Source organism: Bos grunniens, chromosome 29 (genome assembly GCF_055505025.1).
Source record: "Bos grunniens cultivar Pamir isolate PY7600 chromosome 29, Bosgru_T2T1.0, whole genome shotgun sequence".
NCBI classification, from domain to species: domain Eukaryota; kingdom Metazoa; phylum Chordata; class Mammalia; order Artiodactyla; family Bovidae; genus Bos; species Bos grunniens.
Window position 1 is genome coordinate 50,673,570 of NC_141193.1, and position 24,110 is coordinate 50,697,679.

Genomic DNA, 24,110 nt, shown 5'->3' on the forward strand with positions numbered 1-24,110 from the left:
AGAGCTGCTGATGCCCACTGGAGACCAGTCAAAGAGAAAGTACCAGGCAAGTGCCACCAGCTACCGAGCAGCAGGCTGGAATATAACACTCAGGATGGGTCCTTATTCCTTTTCCTACAAGTAAATTACAGAGGTAGTGCTTCGCTGCCTTTAAAAATTGATTATTTAAGGAGGATATATTCCCTTAAATATATCCTCCTTGTGAGAAAGCCAAGCCAAATCACAATAAAGGATAATACTGTTTAGTATTTGGGCCACAGTTTCGGGAGATAAGAACATGAATTAATGGGGAGATACATATTACCCATTATGGAGGATGCGCCTTAATCAGCACAACTCATTTTCACCTCACTTATCTGGAAAGCCACCTATCCAGTCTGTGTGATCATCAGGAGAGGCCCAGGAAAAAGCATCATTGTCATGAGCCTCCTTATCAAGACTGTATGCGGCTAAGGGGCCTCCCCAGTGGCTCAGTGGTAAAGAATCCACCTGCCAATGCAGGACCCATGGGTTTGATCCCTGATCCAGGAAGATCCCACATGCCTTGGAGCAACCAAGTCTGTGTGTCACAACTATTGAGCCTCTGCTCTGGTGTCTGGAGCCACCGAGCCCTTGTGCCTGGAGCCTGCACTCCACAACGACAGAAGCCACTGCCATGAGAAGCCCGTGCAGCAGTGAAGACCCAGCACAACTAAAACTAACTGAATAAAAATAAATAAAATTACATTAAAAAAAAGACTGTATGCAGCTAAACTATGAGTCAGAAAGCCAAGTCTCGGAGTCCTAACTTGGAAGGACTGGAGCAGGGTGCTGGAGTGATGAGTCCCGTCACGGAAGGGTCATTCCAGGTGTGGTGAGGTGTGGTGGAGACACCTGCCGCGGGTGGGTCTACAGGGGCTCACCCTGGGGACCTCCTAGCTGTGAGACCTGCAGACAGAGCCTTCACTGCTGGAAGCCTCGCTTCCTCTGCTGTGGAATGACTGGAACACCTCCAGAGCAGGGCTGCAAGGATGAGGCAACACAGCACATGCAAGACCCAGCCAGACTCAGCATGCAGAGCCTGCCCAGGGCCTGCAGGCCCCCCATCCCCTCCCCATCAGTGGGTCACTGGCCTCGAGTGACCAAGACTCCTGGTTTGCCCAGGGCTGCAAGTTTTCCCAGGTTCAAGAGCTTCAGGGCTAAAATCAGGATAGTCATGGGCAAAACAGGACAGCCAGTCACCCTTTCTGAGATTCACAGAAACACTGAAGAATAAACCAGACAGACAGCAGCTGGTTCCTGAGGCGCTCAGGGGGCTTGACAGTGGGCACAGAGGCAGCTCTAGGTAGGCAGGACAGAGCTCTTCTGCCCTGTGCTCTCTCAGCCGTGCTGAGCTGCGGGATGTGGGCTCCAGATGCAACGGTTCAGTACCCGTGGTGCCGGGCTTCTCTAGCTGAAGCCATGCGCTTAGCTGCCCTGCAGCGTGTGGGCCCTCAGTTCATGACCAGGGGTCAAATCCTCATCCCTGGCATTGGGAGGCAGGTTCTCAACCACTGGACCACCGGGTAAGTCCCAAGTCATTCTTCCTTAACCCTCTGTCTTCCAAAGGCATCTCCACAGCTCAGCAATCTCATTGCATCTCCTTTTTAGTGATCGAGCACAGCCCTGCACTCCCCACACCCATCCACAGCAGGGCACTGGTTCGTGGGTGTTGACCGGAGGAAAGTATACCATCATCCCCATTTTAAAGAGGAGGAAAGTCACTGAGGCTAGGTAATTTGTGCAGTATCACAGTTTAAGTGTCAGAGCAGAGATGGAAATCTGGGGTACTCTTCAACTGTCCCGGTAATAAGCCAGGTATTTCCAGGAGCTGGGAAGAGGTAAGACATCATTAAAACTGAGGCTTGAAGACTAAGATTTTGAAAGGGAATAAGGGCAATCCCAGCTGAGAAAACAGCCCACCTAGAGGGGCACGATAGGTGCTTATGTTTGAGGCTTGGTGAATGGGAAGCACAGATGAGCTGTACCACGAGGAATCTGTCACAGGCTGGGATCAACTGCATGTGTTACTGCAGGCAGTGAGGCCCCAGGATGGTGTTCAAGAGGAAGTGTGTGCTCAGTTGCTCATTCATGCCTGACTCTTTGCAGCCCCCTGGACTGTAGCCCACCAGGCTCCTCTGTCCCTGGGATTCTCCAGGCAAGAACACTGGAGCAGGTTGCCACCTCCTCCTCCAGGGGATCTTTCCAACCCAGGAATTGAGTCTGCATCTCTTATTTCTCTTGCACTGGCAGGAAAATTCTTTACCAACTAGTGCCATCTGCATGACATATCTAAACTGGGCTTCAGAAAGGGCAATCTGGCTGCAGAATCCACAATCTTATCATCTATGCACCTCACCTGCACTGCCCTGGGCCCACCACATGTTCCTGTCCTATGCACCTTCAGGAGAACTCATGGCTGGAATCCAGTTGGGAGCACCCTGCAATGCTGAGTGTGGACAGACCTGGGCCCGCCTCTGACCAGGACTGGGGAGACAGCAGTGGGGGTGGGGCAGGAAGTGCATACACGCAGGGCAGAGCTGCCTTGAACAGGTATCTGCTGGGACAACTCATCTCCAGTTCATTTCAGAAATACTAGTGCCCAGTACAGGGCCCAGCGCTTCGTAGTTGCTCACAATATACTCGTAGGAAAGAACAAATAAAGGATAAATCAACACACATGCCCTGCCTCTTGAACTGCTGCCCATTGGGAAAGAACAGGAAAGTGTGGCATTGGACCTGTGCTGAGGAGGCAACAGTTCTGATTGAGGGAGGTCCTGACAAGACTCCTTTTCCTATTAGAGTCAAATAGCTAAGATGAGAAATAGCACAATTTTAAGTTGGAACTAAAATACGCATGTCCCCTTCATTCTTGAAACAAGCAAGCCTGGAGTTTAAGAAATATAGCTTCATGAGGAGCCAACACAGCAACCCCAAATACTGGCTTTCTGGTTTAGATGCCATGAATGGTGTTAATGATTGACATCTACACATAATTTATAGGGTACCTATCCCTCCTGTTAGCTCAGGTAGTAATTCCCCAGCTTGGTGCCTGATTACTCAGAGACCAAAGCTCAGCTCCTCCCTGAGGGAGCTCCTCCCATCCCCTTGACATTGCTATATAATGGCCTTGGGAAGTCACCCAGATGTCAGCCAAGCCCAAACAAAAGAGATGCAAGCTGAGATCAAGGCTGACAGGCTGCTTTCCTTCAGGTTTCTGTATTTGTACCCCAACTAGAAATATCACCGCAAAACAGCAAGGGCCACCATTTCTAGTTGCAACACTCGTTAAGTACTACCTGTCATATACATTTATCACAGTCCAGTGAAACCTAGGCTGCGAAAGCTGATTGACTTGGCTGCTATCAGACTAGGAACAGTGAGAAAGTTTGATAACATTATGTTGTCAGGAGTGTGTAGAAGTTATACTGAATCATTACTGTGGTGACTATAAGTGGACGTGACCTGCTTGAAGGGCAATATGGTGAAACCTATAGAAATATTAAATAGCACATACCTTTTGACCCAGAAATCCTATTTCTAGGAACTTATCCTACAAGTAGTAAGGGCAGAGAGATGCAAAGGTACAAGTGCAGATACTGTCACTGAGGCATAGTACAGTCAATTGCAGTAGCAGAAGACTGGTGACAACGTGTGTGTTAGCTGGTAAGAAACCAGTGGAGGAAACTGTTTCTTACTCCATAAAGAATGCTTCTAACATTTACTACCAGAACTTAGTGCAGATCCCACAGGTTAAGGGCTCAGTCTCACAGGACTGCTCCCCACTTCAGACACCAATCACAAGTCCAAGTTTCTGTACTTCTGACCAACTGCGTATAAATTGGGGGTTTCCATGGTTTCTCAAGTTTGATAATTTGCTAGAACATCTCACAGAACTCAGGAAGGCACATTACTTACTATGAGCACTTTATTATAAAGGATACAACTCAGGAACAGCCACATGGAAAAGATGCCACAGGGCAAGGTATGTAGGACGGACATGGACCTCTCATATATCCTCTCTGGCCACACCACTCTCCCAGCATCTACATCTGTTCACCAGCACAGAAGCTCTCCTCTTCTAACCTATTCAGTTAGTGTTTTAGGGGGAGCTCCCATGACATGCTTCTCTGGTGGCTCAGATGGTAAAGCGTCTGCCTACAATGCAGGAGAACTGGGTTAGATCCCTGGGTTGGGAAGATCCTCTGGAGAAGGAAATGGCAACCCACTCCAGTATTCTTGCCTGGAAAATCCCATGAACGAAGAGCATGATAGGCTACAGTCCCTGGGGTCACAGAGAGTCAGACATGACTCAGCGACTTTCACTTTCACTTTCACATGAGCATGATTAAATCATTGGCCATTAGTGATTAACTTAATCCCCAGCATTTCTTCCTTCAGGGGTAGGGGCTAAAAGTTCAGGTTTTCCTTTTTTTTTAAGTTATTATTTACAGCTGCGCTGGGTTTCTGTTGCTGCGTGGCTTTTCTCCAGCTGTGGCAGCGGGGGCTACTCTCTAGTTGTGGAAAGCAGGCTTCTCATCATGGTGGCTTCTCTTGCTGCGGAGCACAGGCTTCAGTAGCTGCAGCACATGGGCTTAGTAGTTGCAGCTTCCAGGCTCTAGAGCACAGGTTCAGTGGTGGTGGCACGTGGGTTTCCTTGCTCTGTAGCATGTGGGATCTTTCCAAATCATGGATTGAACCCGTGTCTCCTGCACTGGCAGATGGCTGCTTTACCATTGAGCTACCAGGGAAGCCTTGAAAGTTCCAACTTTCTAATCCCTGCCAACGAGCCCTCATCTTCCAAGAGTCACATCCTTAACAAACAAACAAACAAAAAAAGCATTCATGACTCTGGAGAATCCAAGGGTCTTAGAAGCTTATATGTCAGGAACCAGAGAACAGACCAAATATGGTAAAAAAAAAAAAAGGTCCTGGGACTTCCCTGTTGGTCCAGGGGTTAAGACCCTGCACATCCACTGCAGGGGCCATGGGTCTGATCCCTGGTCATGGAAGTAAGATCTTGCATGCCACAAGGTACAGCCAAAAAAAAAAAAGAGAAGTTTCTATCACTGATATCACCCAGGAAATTACTAGGTTTTAGGGAATAAGGAGCAGAAAACAAATACATATTTCTCATTATGTCACAACTGATTAAGTAAATCATCAATATTCATACTTTGGAATATTACACCAGAACTTTAAAAATGAGATATCCTGTAAGCATTGATATTAGATGATCTCAAAAATAATGAAAAAGCACAGAGCAGTACAGTGTGTACAAACTGTTCTATTTGAGTAAACTAATGTATATATGCACATGTGCACACACACAGATATGCACATTTATCCATAACATGCACAAAGTATCTCCCAAGGGTATTCTAAAAATCAGGTGTCTTTGGTTGTCTTCAGGGAAAGGACTGGGTGTCTGGGATGGGAGAAAACTTTACATTTCACTTTATATCCTTTTGAACAGTTAGAATATTTTAGTGAGTATGAGTATTATTTAAATAAAAATAATAAATAAACAAAATGCATGCCAAGATTGGGTCAGAGTCCCAGATTTTTCACATTTGAAAATGTTGGCAATTCACATTTATATTAATACAATTGACAAAGTACTTCACAAGCACTATCTCAACCTGTGAGGCAGGCAGGAGATTAGGGTAAAAGATCCATGCTTTTTGCTTCACAGGTACTTGCTTATTTGATCACTAACTATATGCACTCAACACAGGAGCACCTAAATATAAAGCAAATATGAACAGACATACATGGATAAATTGACAGTAAATATATATACTTACTTATATATACTTTTATACACACACACACACACATATATATATATATATATATATATGCTGCTAAGTCACTACAGTCGTGTCCAACTCTGTGCGACCCCATAGAGGGAAGCCCACCAGGCTCCCCCGTCCCTGGGATTCTCCAGGCAAGAACGCTGGAGTGGGTTGCCATTTCCTTCTCCAATGCATGAAAGTGAAAAGTGAAAGGGAAGTCGCTCAGTCGTGTCCGACTCTTAGCGACCCCACGGACTGCAGCCTACCAGGCTCCTCCATCCATGGGATTTTCCAGGCAAGAGTACTGGAGTAGGGTGCCATTGCCTTCTCCGATATATATATATAGACAGTAATACATATAGTAGGGTGCTTTAAAACCCTACTGCAGCAATAGACAGATCATCCAGACAGAAAATCAATAAGGAAACACTGGCTTTAAATGACACATTAGACCAGAGGGACTTAATAGATATATAAATAATATTCCACTTCAAGGCAGCAGAATACACATCTTTTCAAGTGCACACAGAACATTCTCCAGGATAGATCATATGCTAGGCCACAAAACAAGTCTCAGGTAATTTAAGAAAAGTGAAATCCTATCAAGTATCTTTTCTGGTACAACACTATGACACTAGAAATCAACAACATGTGAAAAACACTGCAAATATCACAAACACATGAAGGCTAAACAATACATACTAAACAACCAACGGTTCACTGAAGAAATCAAAGGAATCAAAGGAATACCTGGAAACCAAAAAAAAGAAAACATAACGATCCATCTTCTACGGGTTGCAGCAAGGCAGTTCTAAGAGGGAAGTTTATAGGGATACACACTTACCTCAGGAAACAGAAAAAAAAAAGTCTCAAATCAACAATGAAACAAAAGAAATCTCAAATCAACAACCTAACCTTGTACCAAAAGGAATTAGAAAAAGAATAACAATTCTCTCCCAAATTAGAAGGAAAAAATCATACAGAACAGAGCAGAAATAGACACTAAAAAAAATAGAAAAAAAAACCCATGAAACTAAGAGCTGGTTCTTTAAAAAGACAAACAAAATTGACAAACCATTAGATAGAGTCATCAAGAAAAAAAAGAGAGGGCCCAAATCAATAAAGTCAAAAATGAAAAAGAAATTACAACTGACACTATAGAAATATAAAGGCTCATAAGAGATTACTACTAACAACTATATACCAACAAAATGGATAATCTAGAAGAAATGGACAAATTCTTAGAAACATACAATCAAGACTGAGACAAGAAGAAATAGAAAATATAAACAGAGCAATTAGCAGTAATGAAGCTGAATTACTAATTTAAAAAGCTCTCAACAAACAGAAGTCCAGAACCAGATGACTTCATAGGTGAATTCTACCAAACATATAAAGAAGAATTAACATCTAGCCTTCTGAAACTATTCCAAAAAACTGCAGATGAACAAAGTCTTCTGAATTTATTCTACTAGGCAAGCACCATCATGATATCAAAGCCAGACAAAGATACCACAAAAAAAGAAAACAGTCCAATATCACTGATAAAGAACACAGATGCAAAATTCCTCAGAAAAAAAAAACTAGCAAACCAAATCCAACAATACATTAAAACAATCATACACCACGATCAAGTGTGATTTATCCCAGGGATATAAGAACAGTTCAACATTAGAAAATCAGTATGATATGCCACATTAATAAATTAAAGAATAAAATATGATCATCTTGATAGATGCAGAAAAAGCTTTTGACAAAATTCAACATTCATTTATTATAAAAACTCTCTAGAAAGTGGGCATAGAAGGAACATACCTGATCATAAAAAGGTCATACATACATAAAAAGGTCATACATGACAAACCCACAAATAAAATCATACTTGATGAAAAATTGAAAGCATTTCCTCTAAGATAAGGAATAAGACAAGGATGTCCACTCTTGCCACTTTTATTCAATATACTATTGTAAGTCCTAGTGACAGCAATCAGAGAAGAAAAAGAAGTAAAAGGAATCCAAATTGGAAAGGATGAAGTAGAACTGTGACTGTTTGCAAAAGATGTGATACTATACATAGAAAATCCTAAAGATTCCACCAAGAAAACTATAAAGCTCATTAATGAATCTGATAAGATTGCACATACAAAATTGATACACAGAAATCTGTTGCAATTCTATACACTAACAACAACCTATCAGAGAAAAGTTAAGGAAACAATCCTATCAAGTATCTTTTGATATATATCATGATAAGATGGTCTCAAAGAGCTAATATTATTAAAATGTCCATACTATACAAAGCAATCTACATATTCAATGCAATCCCTATCAAAACAATGGAAATTTTCCCAGAACTATAACAAATAATTTTAAAATTGGTTCAGTTCAGTCGCTCAGTCATGTCTGACTCTTTGTGACCTCATGGACTGCAGCACACCAGGCTTCCCTGTCCATCACCAACTCCTGGAGTTTACTCAAACTCATATCCATTGAGTCGGTGATGCCATCCAACCATCTCATCTTCTGTCATTCCCTTCTCCTCCTGCCTTCAATCTTTCCCAGCATCAGGGTCTCTTCAAATGAACCAGTTCTTCACATCAGGTGGCCAAAGTATTGGAGTTTCAGATTCAACATCAGTCCTTCCAATGAATATTCAGGAGTGATTTCCTTTAGGATAGACTGGTTGGATCTCCCTGCAGTCCAAGGGACTCCCAAGAGTCTTCTCCAACACCACAGCCCAAAATCATCAATTTGTATGAAAACTCAAAAGACCCCAAGAGTCAAAACAACCTTGAGAAAGAGGACCAAAACTGGAAGTATCATGCACCCTGATTTTAAACTACACTACAAAGCTACAGTAATCAAAACAAGTGTAGTACTGGCACAAAAATAGACACAAAGATTAACAAAACAGCATCAAGAGCTCAGAAATAAACCCATGCACCTATGGTCAATGAAGAAAAGGCAGTCTCTTAAGTAAACGGTGCTGGAAAAACTGGATAGATACATGTGAAAGAATGAAATTAGAACATTTTCTCACACCATGCACAAAAATAAGCTCAAAATGTATTAAAGACCTAAAGGTAAGACCTGAAACTATAAAACTCCTAAAAGAAAACATAGGCAGAACACTCTGACATAAATTGTAGCAACATTTTTTTAAATCTGTCTAAGGTGAAAATAAACAGATAAGATCTAATCAAACTTAAAAACTTTTGCAAAGCAAAGAAAACCATTGACAAAGTAAAAGGACAACCTACTGAAAGGGAGAAAATATTTGCAAATGATATAACCAATAAGGGGTTAATATTCAAAATGTATAAACAGTTCATACAACTCACTATAAAAAGAAAACCCAAAGAATACAATTAAAAAGTATACAGAAGACTTGAATAGACATTTTTCCAGAGAAGACAGGCAGATGGGTAACAGGCCCATGAAAATCAGATGCTCAACACGGCTAATCAGGGAAATGCAAATCAGAACCAAAATGAGCTACCACCTCACACCTGTCAAATGGCCCTCATCAAAAACTACAAATAAATATTGGTGAGATGTGGAGCAAAGGGAACCCTTGTACAGTGTTGGTGGGAATGTCAACTGGTAGAGCCATTATGGAAAACAGCATGGTGGTTCCTCAAAAAACTAAAAATAGAATCACTATATGAACCAGCAATTCCACTCCTGGGTATGCATCGAAAAAAACAATAACACTAATTTGAAAAGATATGTGTACCCCAATGTTCACTGAAGCATTATTTGCAATAGTCAAGATACGAAAGCAACCTAAGTGTCTATCAACAGATGAATGGATAAAGAAGATGTGGTATAAATACACAGTTTATACTGAAAATTACTCAGCCCTGAAAAAGAATGAAAATTTGCCATTTGGGACAACATGGATGAATTTGGAAAGTATTATGCTTAGTGAAATAAGTAAGACAAAGAAAGACAAATTCTGTATGTTATCACTTATATATGGACTCTAAAAAATTAAACCAACTAGTGAATATAACAAAACAGAAATAGACTCACAGATACAGAGAATAAACTAGAGGTTATTGTGGGAAGAAGAAAGTGGGGAGAGGCAAGATGGAGTAGGGGAGTATGAGATACAACTACTATTATGAAATAAATAAGCTACAAGGATATATTGTACGGCACAGGGAATACATCCAATATTTTAAACTATAATTGGAATATAATCTATAAAAGTTTTGAATCAAAATACCTGAAACTAATCAACTATATCTCAATTTAAAAGATAGTCTGTGATCAGAATGTTTTAGAGCAGAATCTTATTAAACCCACAGTACATTTATTCATTAAAAAAAAAAAAGATGAGGCATGATATGTGTTCAAATTCCTGCCGAGTAGAAGATCAGAGCTGGGACTGGAGCCCAGCCCTCCCTTCACCGCTCCACAGCTTACTCTAGTAAGATGAGGTGCTTGGGCTACAGAGGTGGAGGTTTTCACTCTCTCATTTCCCAACACAGCACATCACTCAGTGCTGGTACAGACTTGGGAGGCAGATGTGACAAGAAGCAGGAGTTTAGGCCTGGGCTTTCTGAGACAGGAGCTGCACCTCACAGTACCTACTGAGCACTTGAAATTAGCCAGTCTGAGATGAGATGTGCTCTAAATGTTAAATGCACACCAGATTTGGGAGACTTTGAAGATTCTGTTTAATGTATTAAGATATGTTAAACAAAATGTAAAATAGATCATTAATAATTTTTGTATTGATTACACGTTGAAATAATATTTTAGACATATTAGGTAAAACAAAATACATTGTTAAAATTAATCATGCCTGTTTCTTTTCTTATTTTTTCTTTCTTTTTTAAGGTAACCACTAGAAAATTTAGAATGATATATGTGGCGTGTGTGTGTGTGGCTCACATTATAGTTTTTTTGAATACCACTGGTTTAGACCATCATCCTCCACCCTCTCCAGAAAAATCCTATACCTTTGAGTTTGGTCCACCCTCGTCAACGTGAGCGCTCTATTCCTCCAGAATTTCCTTTTCATTCTTCCAACAAGCAGAAATCTGCTGTGAGGTCCCGGCATCAGCCCCCATGTCTCTAGCACCCTCATCTACAAGAACCTCCTCCCTCTCCTTGGCCAAGATTCTTCAAACTCTAGCAGCCTCTCCCTTTTCATCATCTGTCCCTGAAAACACTCACCCTGGATCAACTGTTCTTCACTTCCTCTCTACCCAGACCTGAGGCCTGAGCAGTCAACACGGCGGCACAAAGTCCACAGCAGACAGTCTCCAGAGCAACGGAGCACAGTGTACCCTCGAGATGGTCCTCCAGACTGCCTTACTGTACTTCTCAAGTAAATTCACTCCTCCTTTCTCTATGATTATTATGAGCAGTTTCCCCCAATCTCTCCAGACCTCCAAATTCCCCCTCATTCCCAGCAGATAAGCTTGTCCATCTGGAACACTGCAGAGCACCCTTTCCTGCTTGAAACGCCCTGTGGCTTCTGGGCCATTGTATTCATCTGGGGCTCTTCTCAGTTCCATCTCTGACTGCAGAGTGGAAATGCCGCCCTTCTCTCCAGATGCCCAGAAGGCACAACTGCCTGTGGGGGCAGAAGGTGGCAGAGGAGTACAAGATGCTGGCTGGGGAAGCCCCAGAATCTGAAGACCCCAGTCTTGTTTTGGCCGTGCCATGCCCTATCTGGGCGACTATGCAAATCCCCTCCCTCTCTGAGTCATCCTTTCCTCATTTGTAACTAAGGATCATCATGGCTTGGCTTCAGTGCTTCAGTCTTTTAAAAAGCCCACACGCATGTGAATGAGAGCACTTGAGCACCAGGAACAATCCCAAGGGCGCAGAGGAGCTCCCTTTTGTGATTTTTCATCCAGACTTAATCCAGTCTCCTCTCATTCAACAAATATTTGGGAAGGAAGTAAAAGGGTCTAACCCTGATGGAGCACCAACCCAGAGTCACACACACCACACGCAAGTCCACCATTCGCTACTTGGCTAATCAAGTACTCTGCATCCAAACAGTGCCACCCAACCTGTTCTCAGTGCCCTGCAGAGAAGGCCCTGCAAACCCACTTCCCCAGTCATAGGAGGCTGAACCAAGGTGAACCACCTGATCTAATCTAGTTATTATCAATCTGTGAATATCAGACCATTTGGGGAAGTTTTTAAAAAGCCTACCTTGGACTTATGAGTTCAGAATTTTTAGGGGTGAGACCAAAGCCTCTGTGCTTTTTAAAAGTCCCTATGTGATACCAGTGTGCAGCCAAAACTGAAAACCACTGAGCAAATCCACACTAAAGGCTTAGCAGCTGAAATGCAGATCCAGTTGGGCATTAACAATGCCTAAACCAAAAGAATGAAGGGCCATTGTGTGAAAAGGAATGCTTGAGACTCCGTGACAGCCTTTCAGCAAGATTTCTGGGGGAAATGGACTCTTTCTGGCATCAGTCAAATTTGATTGTATCCACTCCTATTTCTAGAGATGCTTGGGGTTAGGAAGAAAGAACAGGTGAGCCAAGCAACTTCCTTTGCCTCCTTCACCCCCTGCAACTCTGTAAAGCAAAGGTTCTCAACGTCTGTCTATGGGCTAAGTCTCTTCCGACTCTTCGACTCTTTGCCACTCTATGGTCTGTAGCCTGCTAGACTCCTCTGCCCATGGGATTCTCCAGGCAAGAATACTGGAATGGGCTGCCATTTCCTCCTCCAGGGGATCTTCTCAACTCACGGATCAAACCTGCATCCCCTGTGGCTCCTGCATTGGCAGGAGTATTCTTTACCACTGAGCCGCCTCCGCCTGGGACGTCTGAATGAAGTTTAAGGGAGGCAATACATATAAGGAGTTTATCAGAGTTTCTAACATTTGGTGACCATTCAATAATATTAAAGTGAATATTTTTTTCTTTACAGATAATTTCTCTTTTATTAAAGAGCTTTCTTTGAAGATGCACTGACTTGCTTATTGAGGTGGTGAGTTCCCCATCCTCAGGGGTATGTAAGCAGAAGTTGGAGTTGTACCAGGGACTGAAGCAGTAAAGCTGGCTGGGAGCTGAAGTGTTGAGTGAAGGAGGCTCATTCTTTCAGCTCAAATTGCATAACAGGTTTAGAACTTGAATCAGCATTTGTAAATCTGTGATTCACTTGCAGAAGTGTGGCAAGAGTTGGGTGACCTGAATTTCCTCCCTGTGGAATTCCTTCTGGAATCTTTTTAACTTAAGCAAGAGCCATCCTTGCTGGAAAGCTGAACGCTTTTTGGGACAGCCACAGGCTACAGTCATATCGCTGCTGTGTTTCTCCTTGGAGGTTAAGAAAGCCAGGTATGGCGGAGATGGTTGCCTGCCCCTGCCCAGTCTTAAGAGAGTGAGGTGCCCCTGGGTTTACCCTCTGCAGAGCTGGGCTGCAGGACTTACGGTGAGCCTGGGAAACTGGGAGGGAGGTGCCTCCTCGGACACTTCTGTGGAAACGTGTGTGCGACAGGAGCATGAAGGCAGAGATGAGGCTCTGACCTCTAACAGTTCTTCTGGGAGGACTTCCCAGGATGCCTGAAGGCACTTGGGAGACGGGTGCAGAGTGAGCAAAAGACAATTCAGACGCACGAGTGACTGGGGACCGCGGTGAGAGTGCACAGCTTCTCCTTCAGTGAGACTGAGGGCCAGCCCCTCTCCAGCCCAGTTCAGTTCAGTTCAGTTGTCACTCAGTCGTGTCCGACTCTTTGCGACCCCATGAATCGCAGCACGCCAGGCCTCCCTGTCCATCACCAACTCCTGGAGTTCACCCAGACTCACATCCATCAGGTCCTTAAACATCACTTCTTCCAGGGAACCTTCTAAAGTCCCTCAACACCAGGGTGCCCCAGCTCTGGATTCCCAGAGCTCCGTGTTCCTCTCTATCAATTTAACCCAGTCTGTTGTAATTTCTCTTTTTTTTTCTTTTGGCCATGTCACATGGCACGCAGACCTTCCCGGTTCAGGGATCCATCCCGCGCCCCCTGCAGTGGAAGTACAGTCTTAATCACTGGGCCTCAATCACAGGGAAATCCCCCTCTGTAATTCCTCTTGATTAATGGTCCATCCTCCTAGATCAATTGTCAGCTATGAACCCAGGGGGCTAGTCTACCTTGTTTTCCATGGGATCCCCAAGGCCAGGCACAGTACCTGGCACTGTGGGCTTCCCATAAACACATGATGAAAGAATGAAGGTCTTTAGGAAGTCCCTCAATCTCACTGAGCCTTAGTTTCCCCATCTATAAAATGGGGACTAATAGTCCCCATTGGCAAGATTACTATGAAGAGGGCTTCCCAGGTGGCATTAGTGGTAAAGAACTTGCCTGCCTATGCAGAAGACATAAGAGACATGGGTTCAATCCCTGGGTTGGGAAGATCCCCTGGAGGAGGGCACGGCAACCCACTCCAGTATTCTTGCCTGGAGAATCCCCATGGACAGAGGAGACTGGTGGGCTATACAGTCAATGGGGTCACAAAGAGTCAGACATGACTGAAGTGACTTAGCATGCATGCACGCATGCATGGAAGGCAGCAGTTAATGTGCTTGGCACAAAGCATTTGACCGATAAACAGTCACAGGTATCATTGTCTCATTGTCAAAAAACAATTGTAAACACTTGGGAGGTACTGGCTTTTCTTTTCTTTGTTGGCTGGAGGCTATTGTTAGTAATCTCTCTAAAGCCACCTGGCTGTGTCTCCTCTGAAAGACCCAAGAAACCTGGCCTCATCCTCCTTTTCCTGACCCATCGCCTAAGACTAGTCACCTCTCCCCACTTGCTGCTGCACAGACTGTGGCCCACTCCCCGCTGCGGCCTTTCCTCTGTAACCCGGCTCACATCACCCTCCCCATTCTCAGGTTTCTGCTCACTGGAAGGGTCCATCCTGAATGTCCCCTCCTCTGCCAGGCTCAATCAGCCCGCACAGTGCAGCTCCCAGGGGGCTTTCCACTCAGGCTGGGGGAGGGAGTGCCCATTTCCCGGCTGGAAGGAGCAGGCGAGCACACAGTCCAGTTCGGATTGCCGGCACCCCTGCAGGGTACGACGTGATGGATGGTTCACTCAGACTGAGGTGCTCGAGCTGAGCTGACAGTCTACCTGCATAAAGGAACCAGTTCTTGTTGAAGGACCCCTGGCCGCCCATCCCAGAGCATGTGGAGGGCTTGCTTGATGGTGAGAGGAGAGAGAGGGTCTGGTGCCCCGTTTCTGGGCACTGGCTTTCAAAAGGAATGTGCCCCAGCTCCACAGTGAGCCTGGGCTGGGAACCCTGCCACAGGGCTGACGGCATGCTGCGGAGAGCCCCATGGGGTCCCCGGCAGGGTCTGCTGTGGAGGACTCACATCTCCCTCCTGACCCCCGGTGCTGCTGTAAGTCTATCAGAGGAACTACTCTGGCACCTAAGATCCAAGACTTTCCCAATCCCATTTCTCTAGACAATTTATCAGATTGAATATGAAGAAACTGACCAGGGCTGAAAAACCTGATTTAACTAAGGCACTGCCACTGGCTACTGGCCCCAAGGGCAAGAAGACGGTGCTGCCGTGTCTGTGCTCATTATTCCTGTTGCTCAGAACCTGCTCCTCCCTCCTCTCCTGGCTTCCTCCTACTATGACTTCAAGGCTGCTGGTTCAAGAAGCCTCCTTCCAGCTCTCAGCCGAATGCCTCTCTCATACTCCCCGAGCATCTGACCACCAATCGTTCGGGTGGGACCCGACCCTCCCCGCCGGGTCACGTGATCCCCACTGCAGGGACCGTGCTGGGTGTCCCTGGCCCCTGGCACAGTGCCCCTTCCTCACTAGGTGCTCAGGAACCATTTACTAAACCAAACCAAACTTCAAAGAGAAACATTCTTGTCTCCTGACCTAAGCCTAGTGGCAGAATGTCCGTGGGTTTGTCAGGATTAAACTACCAGTAAGGGAGAAGCGTTCCAGAAAAACATCTATTTCTGCTTTATTGACTATGCCAAAGCCTTTGACTGTGTGGATCACAATAAACTGTGGAAAATTCTGAAAGAAATGGGAATACCAGACCACCTGATCTGCCTCTTGAGAAATTTGTATGCAGGTCAGGAAGCAACAGTTAGAACTGGACATGGACCAACAGACTGGTTCCAAATAGGAAAAGGAGTACGTCAAGGCTGTATATTGTCACCCTGCTTATTTAACTTCTATGCAGAGTACATCATGAGAAACGCTGGACTGGAAGAAGCACAAGCTGGAATCAAGATTGCCAGGAGAAATATCAATAACCTCAGATATGCAGATGACACCACCCTTATGGCAGAAAGTGAAGAGGAACTCAAAAGCCTCTTGATGAAAGTGAAAGTGGAGAGTGAAAAAGTTGGCTTAAAGCTCAACATTCAGAAAGCGAAGATCATGGCATCTGGTCCCATCACTTCATGGGAAATAGATGGGGAAACAGTGGAAACAGTGTCAGACTTTATTTTTCTGGGCTCCAAAATCACTGCAGATGGTGACTGCAGCCATGAAATTAAAAGACGTCGCTTACTCCTTGGAAGGAAAGTTATGACCAACCTAGATAGCATATTCAAAAGCAGAGACGTTACTTTGCCAACAAAGGTTTGTCTAGTCAAGGCTATGGTTTTTCCTGTGGTCATGTATGGATGTGAGAGTTGGACTGTGAAGAAGGCTGAGCACCAAAGAATTGATGCTTTTGAACTGTGGTGTTGGAGAAGACTCTTGAGAGTCCCTTGGACTGCAGGGAGATCCAACCAGTCCATTCTGAAGGAGATCAGCCCTGGGATTTCTTTGGAAGGAATGATGCTAAAGCTGAAACTCTAGTACTTTGGCCACCTCATGTGAAGAGTTGACTCATTGGAAAAGACTGTGATGCTGGGAGGGATTGGGGGCAGGAGGAGAAAGGGACGACAGAGGATGAGATGGCTGGGTGGTATCACTAACTCGATGGACGTGAGTCTGGGTGAACTCCAGGAGTTGGTGATGGACAGGGAGGCCTGGTATGCTGCAATTCATGGGGTTGCAAAGAGTCGGACACGACTGAGCGACTGAACTGAACTGAACTGAACTGAAGGGAGAAGCGAGACTCTCCTGCACACAGTGGTAGACGTTCTGAGAATGGACGATGGGAGAGAGGCGCACACTTCCTGCCAGCCTGTTTCTTTGAGACAAGAAGGAGGGGCGTAGCTGTCTGTAGGTCTTACAAGCCTTCCAAGAGGTTCTTATGTGCAGCCCCGATTGAGAACCACGAACCCAGCCCACCCTCCTGGCCCCGTGCGCTCAGAGAAGGAAGGTGACAGGGCTTGCCGCCAGCACTGGGACCAGACCTCGGGCCCTATCCTTCCCAGTGGGGGACTTACTGGATGCCCCAGAGCTGTGGGGTTCCTCTGGGGTCCAGATGGTATCAGCCTGAGCTGCCCCCAGGGATGTGCCTCTGCAGAGGCAGGCCATTGAGCTTCCTGGACCACGGTGAGCAGCAGGAATATTCTGTGCTCACTTGATGGTCTGGCGTGTCCCTTTAGGGCTGACTGGTGCCTTCCCAGCCTGGCAAACCAGTTACAGAAGAAAATCATTGCCCAACGTTGTACTTGCCAACTGTGCCTCTCTCCTATTCCCATTTCTGCCGGATAGATAAATACTTTCTTAACCCAAGCCTGTGTTCTAGGAAAAACCCAGGTGCAGGCAGAAGAGGGTCCTGAGAGCACAGGCTAAGGGGGTGCAGAGTCAGTAGGTGTCGGATGGGGGACCAGTTAAATCCCCAGTAAGTGCTTGCTGAGGCAACACCCTTACTGCTTCTGTCACTTAGCATGCCCAGACCATGTCAGGCTCCATGAGGATCTGTCCTCCTAGCTTCCTCCATACCTGCTGTATGCCTGGAGCTCTCTTCTCCACCCCGTCCTGCTGTATGCACTTGCTTATCCTTCAAGACTCAACCTCAGCTTCTCCATCCCACCCTCCACGGAGGAGGACGCTTCCTGCTGACCGTGACCGATAGAAGCAACACACGTTCTCTTGGGAAGAACTCAATTTCAGTCCAGGCCACAGAGATTACAGCAAAGCTACTGATTTATAATATGCACCATGAGTTTAGATACATCAGAATACTAAAAGGAAAAAAAGCCTGAGAGCAGATGGAAAAAATAAGTGGCCTGAAGCCCCGGGGACAATGGAAAAAGGAAGTCTCCTGACTGCAGCCCTTTCCCAGCCCAGCACAGTGTGGCCTCAGGACTCTCTTGGAAACCAGGGATGAAACCATTAGGGTGACTTTCTGGTGATGCTGCCCCTCCCTCAATAACTTCAGTGTAAGTCCCAGGCATTTCTGAGCACCACCCCCAGGGGAGGCGTGAGCAGAGGGCACCCGTCAGCCTGGCTTGCCCTCCACACGATGTCACATCAGCAGCGCCACATTCACCCCATATCAGGGCTCTGCTCTCCCCACGGAAAGGGCTGCCAGCCACAAGATATTATGTCTCTCAGGACGGGCTAGCTAAGAAGAAAGTAGATATGGATAGGACATACGTATAATATTAATAGTTGAGAGGCATGAGCAAGATCTTGGCTATCAATGTGGACAGAGCTAAAAAAAAGATTGCTATAAAAAGTAAGCTGCTGAGTAACAAGCACAGCATGATTCCATTTTTTACTGCGTTTTTTAAAAGCATACCCAAGCACCATTCTTGTGGGTGGGTATGTTTATATGTATGCAAGACCATTGTCTATAAATGAGAGAGAGCCCACACCTCATCTGTCGGTTTCGCCTGGCTCAGTGGAGTGCACCTTATGCGCTCAGTAACAATACTCGCGTGCTAACACGGATGGCCAAGCAGGTGCCAGCGGGGCTGTATCCTGTGGTGATGGATCCTGGGGTCTCCCCAGGGATTCTCCCTAGGCTGTCCTTCCCTTCCCGCCCGCCCCACGCCACCTCCAGCTAAGCTGGAACCTTGGTTCCACGCGGCTGTGGCCGCCCTGGCCTCCCTGCCGGTCCCCAGGCTGAGCCCCGGCCCCAGCTGCTCCTCCGTTCTCCTGGGCTCTGGCCAGGAGCGACTCAGCAGGGCCAGCTCCTCCACCCCGGCTCCACCCTGGTAAAGCGGGGATGCGGAATAGTTGTGTGTATGTTCACATGTGCACGTGTGTGAGCGGGTGTGGGTGCGTGCTAGGGGAGCAGGCTGCTTTTTAGAAGCTGGGGTTGAAATGCAGGCAGCAAGTTGGCTTGGCTCAGGCCACCAACTAAATTGTTCTACTTAACAACAGGTCCTACTATATAGGTTTATATCCTAGGATAAACCACAATGGAAAAGAATATTAAAAAAGAATGTATATATATGTATAACTGAATCACTCTGCTGTATGGCAGAAATTAATACAACATTGTAAATCAACTGTACTTCAATTAAAAACAACCAACCAACAAGAAAAAAACCCAAGGCGTTCCTACTTGAGTCTTGGATCATCTGCATCCAGATGAGCAGGGCACTGATACTCAGAGGCCTGATGGCTAACTTCTGGTGCTGAGAGCTGAGACAGGAGATGAACAAGGTCCTGGAAAAGCACTCCACCTGGCCAGGTGCAGGAGACCTGCCAGCTTGCAGGGCTTTTAAGGCTCTGTCTTAGTCAGCTTGTGCTGCTATAACAAAATACCATGAACCAGGGGCCCAAACAGCAGACATTTACTCCTCACAGTTGTGGAGACTGGAAAGTCCAAGGTCAAGGTGCCATAAGACTCAGTTCTCGCTGAGGGCCCTCTTCCTGCCTTGTCGACGGGCACCTTCCTGCTGCACCATCATATGCAGTGAGGGGGATTGGTGGTCTCTCTCTCTCCTTAGAGAGACACCAACCCCTCACAGAAGTCCTACCCTCATGATTTCAACTCTAAACTTAATTGCCCCATCAAGGCCCCACCTTCACATACCATTATATTGGGAGTTAGGGCTTCAACATAATGGCTTTCTAGGGGGACAGAAACATTTAGTCCATAACGTTCTGTCCCTGGTCCCCCAAAATTCATGCAGTGAATTCCTGCATGAATAATAATAATAAAAAAAAGACAGTAGAGCAGAATGCCCTCTCCAAAGTAGGTGGACCTCACCCAATCTGCTGAAAGCCTGAATAGTTAGTAAGAAAGAAAAAAAAAATTAATTCCATCCCAACAGTTCCCAAAGTCAACTCATTTCTCCTTCAACTCTAAAGTCTCATCTATAATAAATCAGACTGGGTAAGACTTGAGGTATGATTCTTCTTGGAAGAAAATTATTCTCCAGCTGAGAACCTGTGAAACGAGCTAAGTTAATGTGCTTCCAAAATGCAGTGGAACAAGCATAGGATATACACTCTCATTCCCAAAAAGGAGAGATCAGAAGGAAGAAAGGAGTGACTGGTCCCAGATGAGTCCAAAACCTAGCAAGGTAAATCCATTAGCCCTTAAGACTCACTCATAATCCTCTGTGGTGCCAGGCTCTGCCTTCAGGACCCACCGAGGCAGGGGTCACCTCACCCCTGCAGCTCCGCTGGACATCCCCAGGCCCCCCGGGGGGCTCAGCAAAGCCTCCGCCTTGCCTGTTGAAACCAATACCCTGCCCCCTTCCCCCCACATTTGAAACCAAGGAGATAACTCTGATGCTGGCTGAATTGCCTTCATTCTTTTCTTATCCTGAAAAATAGCATACACAGCTAGACAGCGATACATCCATCAAGTCCAACAGCCTCCCCTCACTTCCTTCTGTCTTCACCCTTGCAGCTACACTGGAGTTGTTCCTGGTGGGGGTGCTGATTAGGCCCATGGTTCACACCCAGGCTAATCTTATCAAACAGTGGTTTGTCACAATCTCTGTGCTCTCTTCTGAACATACTCTCTTTTTTATAACATAGGTTGACAATTTTCCACATCTTTAAGTTCCTGTTCCTTTTTGCTTAAGAATTCCTTCTTAAAGTCATTTTTCTCTTCTTGCATTTTACTCTAAGCAGACAGGAGGAACCAAGCTTCTCCTTCAACACTTCGCTTAAGAATCTCCTCAGTTAATTATCTAATTTCATCATTTCCAAGCTCCACATTCAACGCGAACTCTGGAACATGAACACAGCTCAGCTAAGTTCTTTGCCACTTTCTAACAAGGATCACCTTTTCCCTATTGTCCAACAATTTGTTCCTCATTTCCATCTGAAACCTCACCAGAACGGCCCTTAGAGTCCGTATTTCTAGCATGTACTTCCAAACTTGTCCAGCTTCTACCCATTACTCAGTTCCAAAGCTGCTTCTACATTTTGGGGGTATTTATGACATCAGCACTTTTTACTTCTGTCTTAGTCAGCTTGGACTGCTGTAACAGAATACTATTGACTGGGCGGCTTAAGGAGCATAGCTCTGGAGGCTGAGACAGCCAAGATCAAGGTTCTGGCAGATTTGGAGGACTCTTTTCCTTCCCTGCAGACAGCTGCCATCTCGCTGTGTCCTCCCGAGGCAGCAAGAGAGGAGGGGCTCTCCGGTGTCTCTTCCTCCCCATCAGGGGATCGCGACATCATGACCTCCTCTAAACCTAATGCCTCCCAAAGGCTCCACCTCCAGATACCATCACTTTGTGGGTTAGGGTTTCAACATGGAAACTTTGGGGACACAAGCATTCCATCCATAATGGTCTCATTCACAGAGAAAAGGCTGCACATGCAGGGTGTGTGTGTGTGTGTGAGGTTGTGGCACATGCTTTCACACAGGCTTCAGTGTCAGTGATGCGTATCTGGCTTTCTGGGTGGAGGCTTTGGGCAGAGGCTGCAGAAGAAGAGAATGGAGGGAGCTGGTGAGAGGGTGGAGCCCCCCTCCCCACGTCATTGGGGCTGGCCTGGAAACATAGCCCCCCTCAGGCAGGGGCACAGGGCAGATGCCGGCTGGCACTGGGCAAGTGCTAGGGACCTGCCTTCCTGCAGTTTACAGCTCTGCAGGAGTTGCTCCTCAACAGAGAACTGCAAAACGGTGACCCTTCCTCCCGGTTTTGCATGCGTTTCCTCTTCATCTAGGATGTCCTGTGTCCCACTGTCCCATTCCCGGGTGGCTCTGTCCATCTGTCACTGGGTAGGCACAGCTCCCTTTGGGAGTCTTGGTCTAATTCCTCACCTCTGGGTTCTGAGCCTCTAGAGCTTCCAGAACTTTGGCACTCCCTGCTTCTCAGGACTGGCCACTCCCAGCCAGCACTCTTGTTTGCTTGTCTGACGGCAACCCTGTGAACCACAGAATCCCCAGTACCTCTGTGGCCTGCTTCCTGGAAGCAGAGGGGGCCGTGAATGAGTGAACGAATAAATGAAATCTGCACTGTGGTGAACGGCTGACCCCTGAACCTCAGGGACAGCTGTACAGATGTTACGTCAGAATGTCTGGTTGGAAACACGTTGGAGGGGTGCAAAATGATAGTAAAGGTCACTACAACGCCAGACGCACCCACTCATCTGATGGACTAACCTACTTCCTGCTCCACAGACAGCCAGAGGCGCAGTCCCTACCAGTCTTTGTGGGTTCCTGAGATTCGCAGCCTTCGAAACTGGGCTGTAGATGGAGAGGTGTAAAGGTCAACCGTGCCACATTAACCCTGGTTTAAATACTAACTCTATCACTGCCTAGGTGGCGACAGCTGTGCCTGTTTCCTCACTTGTGAAATAGGCATGAGAGCGGCACTTTTTGATTCCCTTTGCTGTACAGCAGAAACTAACACAACACTGTAAAGCAACTACACTCCAATGAAAATTAAGGGGAAATAAGAAGAGTGGCACTTTGTACATAGAGTTGCTCTGAGGATTCAATGATAGACGTGCCGTCAAGCCCTGGGGACAGTAAGCGCAAAGGCGCTTAGTAAGCAGCGGCTCTTCCTAGAGGTCCTCCCGGCCCGCGGCCCCGCGCTGGTCATTCTGGAAACCTCGGATGACTAATCTGTAAAATGGGAGTGATCATAAGGGGAATGACTAAATGAGAAGGTGCAGCTGCGCTCTGATCTGTGGTCTGGGTCCCCGGGATCCAGACATCTGAATCCTTCCCCCGCGGCACAGCGGTGAGGGCCATCTCCAGCCTGAGGACTTGAGACCCCGACCCCGGCCCCTACCCCCTTTCCTCTTTGAGAGGGTCTGCTGGGGGTTCCTCTAAGAGGTGGGGGCCTAAAGCACCAGGGACCAGCGCTGGGGACACAAGAAGGCGCGAGGGAGAGGGGGTCCCCACAGCAGGGGCGGGGCGCGCGTGCGCCGGGGTCAAGGATGCCAGGGCCGCAGCCGGGTTATTCCAAGAAAAAGGAATACAGAACGCAGAGGCGGAGGGTCCAGGGGCAGCCGGCTCTCCCCCGGCGGCTTTCGGCTCCGATCGCACCGGGGGCCGCTTCCCGCTCCAGGCCGCGCCCCGCCCCGCCGGCCGGTGGCCGCGACCCCCACCCGGGACAGTCCGCCCCCCGCCCGGCCCGGCCCGGCCCGCGCTTACTCTGCAGACAGCGGGCGGCGGCGACGCAGAAGGCGAGGACTCCCAGCGAGAGGCCGCGTCTCCGCGTCCTCCCGCCCGGCGGCGGCCTCATGAGCGCGCCCGCCGCGCCGGCCGCCCCGCACCGGCGTCCGGGGCGCGAAGGCGCGGCCCGCGCGCGCCCCGCCTCCTCGGCTGCGTCCCGCGGGCCCCGGGGGCAGATGCCGGGCACTGGCGCTGCTCCGGTTGAACCAGTTCCCAGGGAGCGGGCAAAGAAAAGGAGCGAGGAGGGAGGGAGGAGAGGAATGCACCACTCGGGGGTAAATTATAGCAAATCATGTAGTCTCCTTCCGTTCACACCCACTTTACTGGTGTTGATTCAGGTTTCAGCTGGGCAGCAGAAGGGAGGGAAACTATTAGCTGTTGCCTGAGGACCGAGAGGGACCATCTAATGGCTCCATGTGAAACGAGAAGGCTTTCAGAAAAGTGAAATGACAGTCTGGAATGAAAGGGATGAGAAGAGGATGAGGGAGCCTCAGGCTGCTCTGGGTGGAGCCGTTGGGCAGTGGTGATAGTTGTCCACCAGGTACCATCCATGCATCTGAACACCATCCATCCATCCACCCATCATCCATCCATCCATCCATCCTCAGTCCATCCACCCATCTATCCATCTCCCATCCACCATTCTTCCATCCACTATTTATCCAGCCACCATCCATACCTCCATTCATCCATGCATCCGAGATTTGTTCACTGAGAGCCTATTTATTTGCACAGGCCTAACACATGGTAAATACTCATAAAACACTGATGGAATGAAGCTGGGCACTGTGCTAAAGGCTGGGAATACAACATGAACAAGATACAAGTCTTCAGAAATCCTAACAAGAGGTAGG

General features: G+C 46.9%; 1 protein-coding gene across 2 annotated transcripts in view; it reads right to left on the reverse strand.

Moving 5' to 3' along the window:
* The window catches only part of VSTM5 (V-set and transmembrane domain containing 5), a 31,057-nt gene extending 7,590 nt beyond the window's left edge, over positions 1 to 23,467 (reverse strand). Inside the window, exon 1 of one of the 2 annotated variants that reach the window (XM_086384023.1) lies at positions 23,236 to 23,467. In XM_086384023.1, coding sequence (XP_086240149.1) covers positions 23,236 to 23,326 — 91 coding nt within the window. In that variant the 5' untranslated portion in view covers positions 23,327 to 23,467. The remainder of the gene's footprint in view (positions 1 to 23,235) is intronic. The other variant, XM_086384022.1, reaches the window with a different exon arrangement.
* Between the last annotated feature and the right edge of the window lie 643 nt (positions 23,468 to 24,110).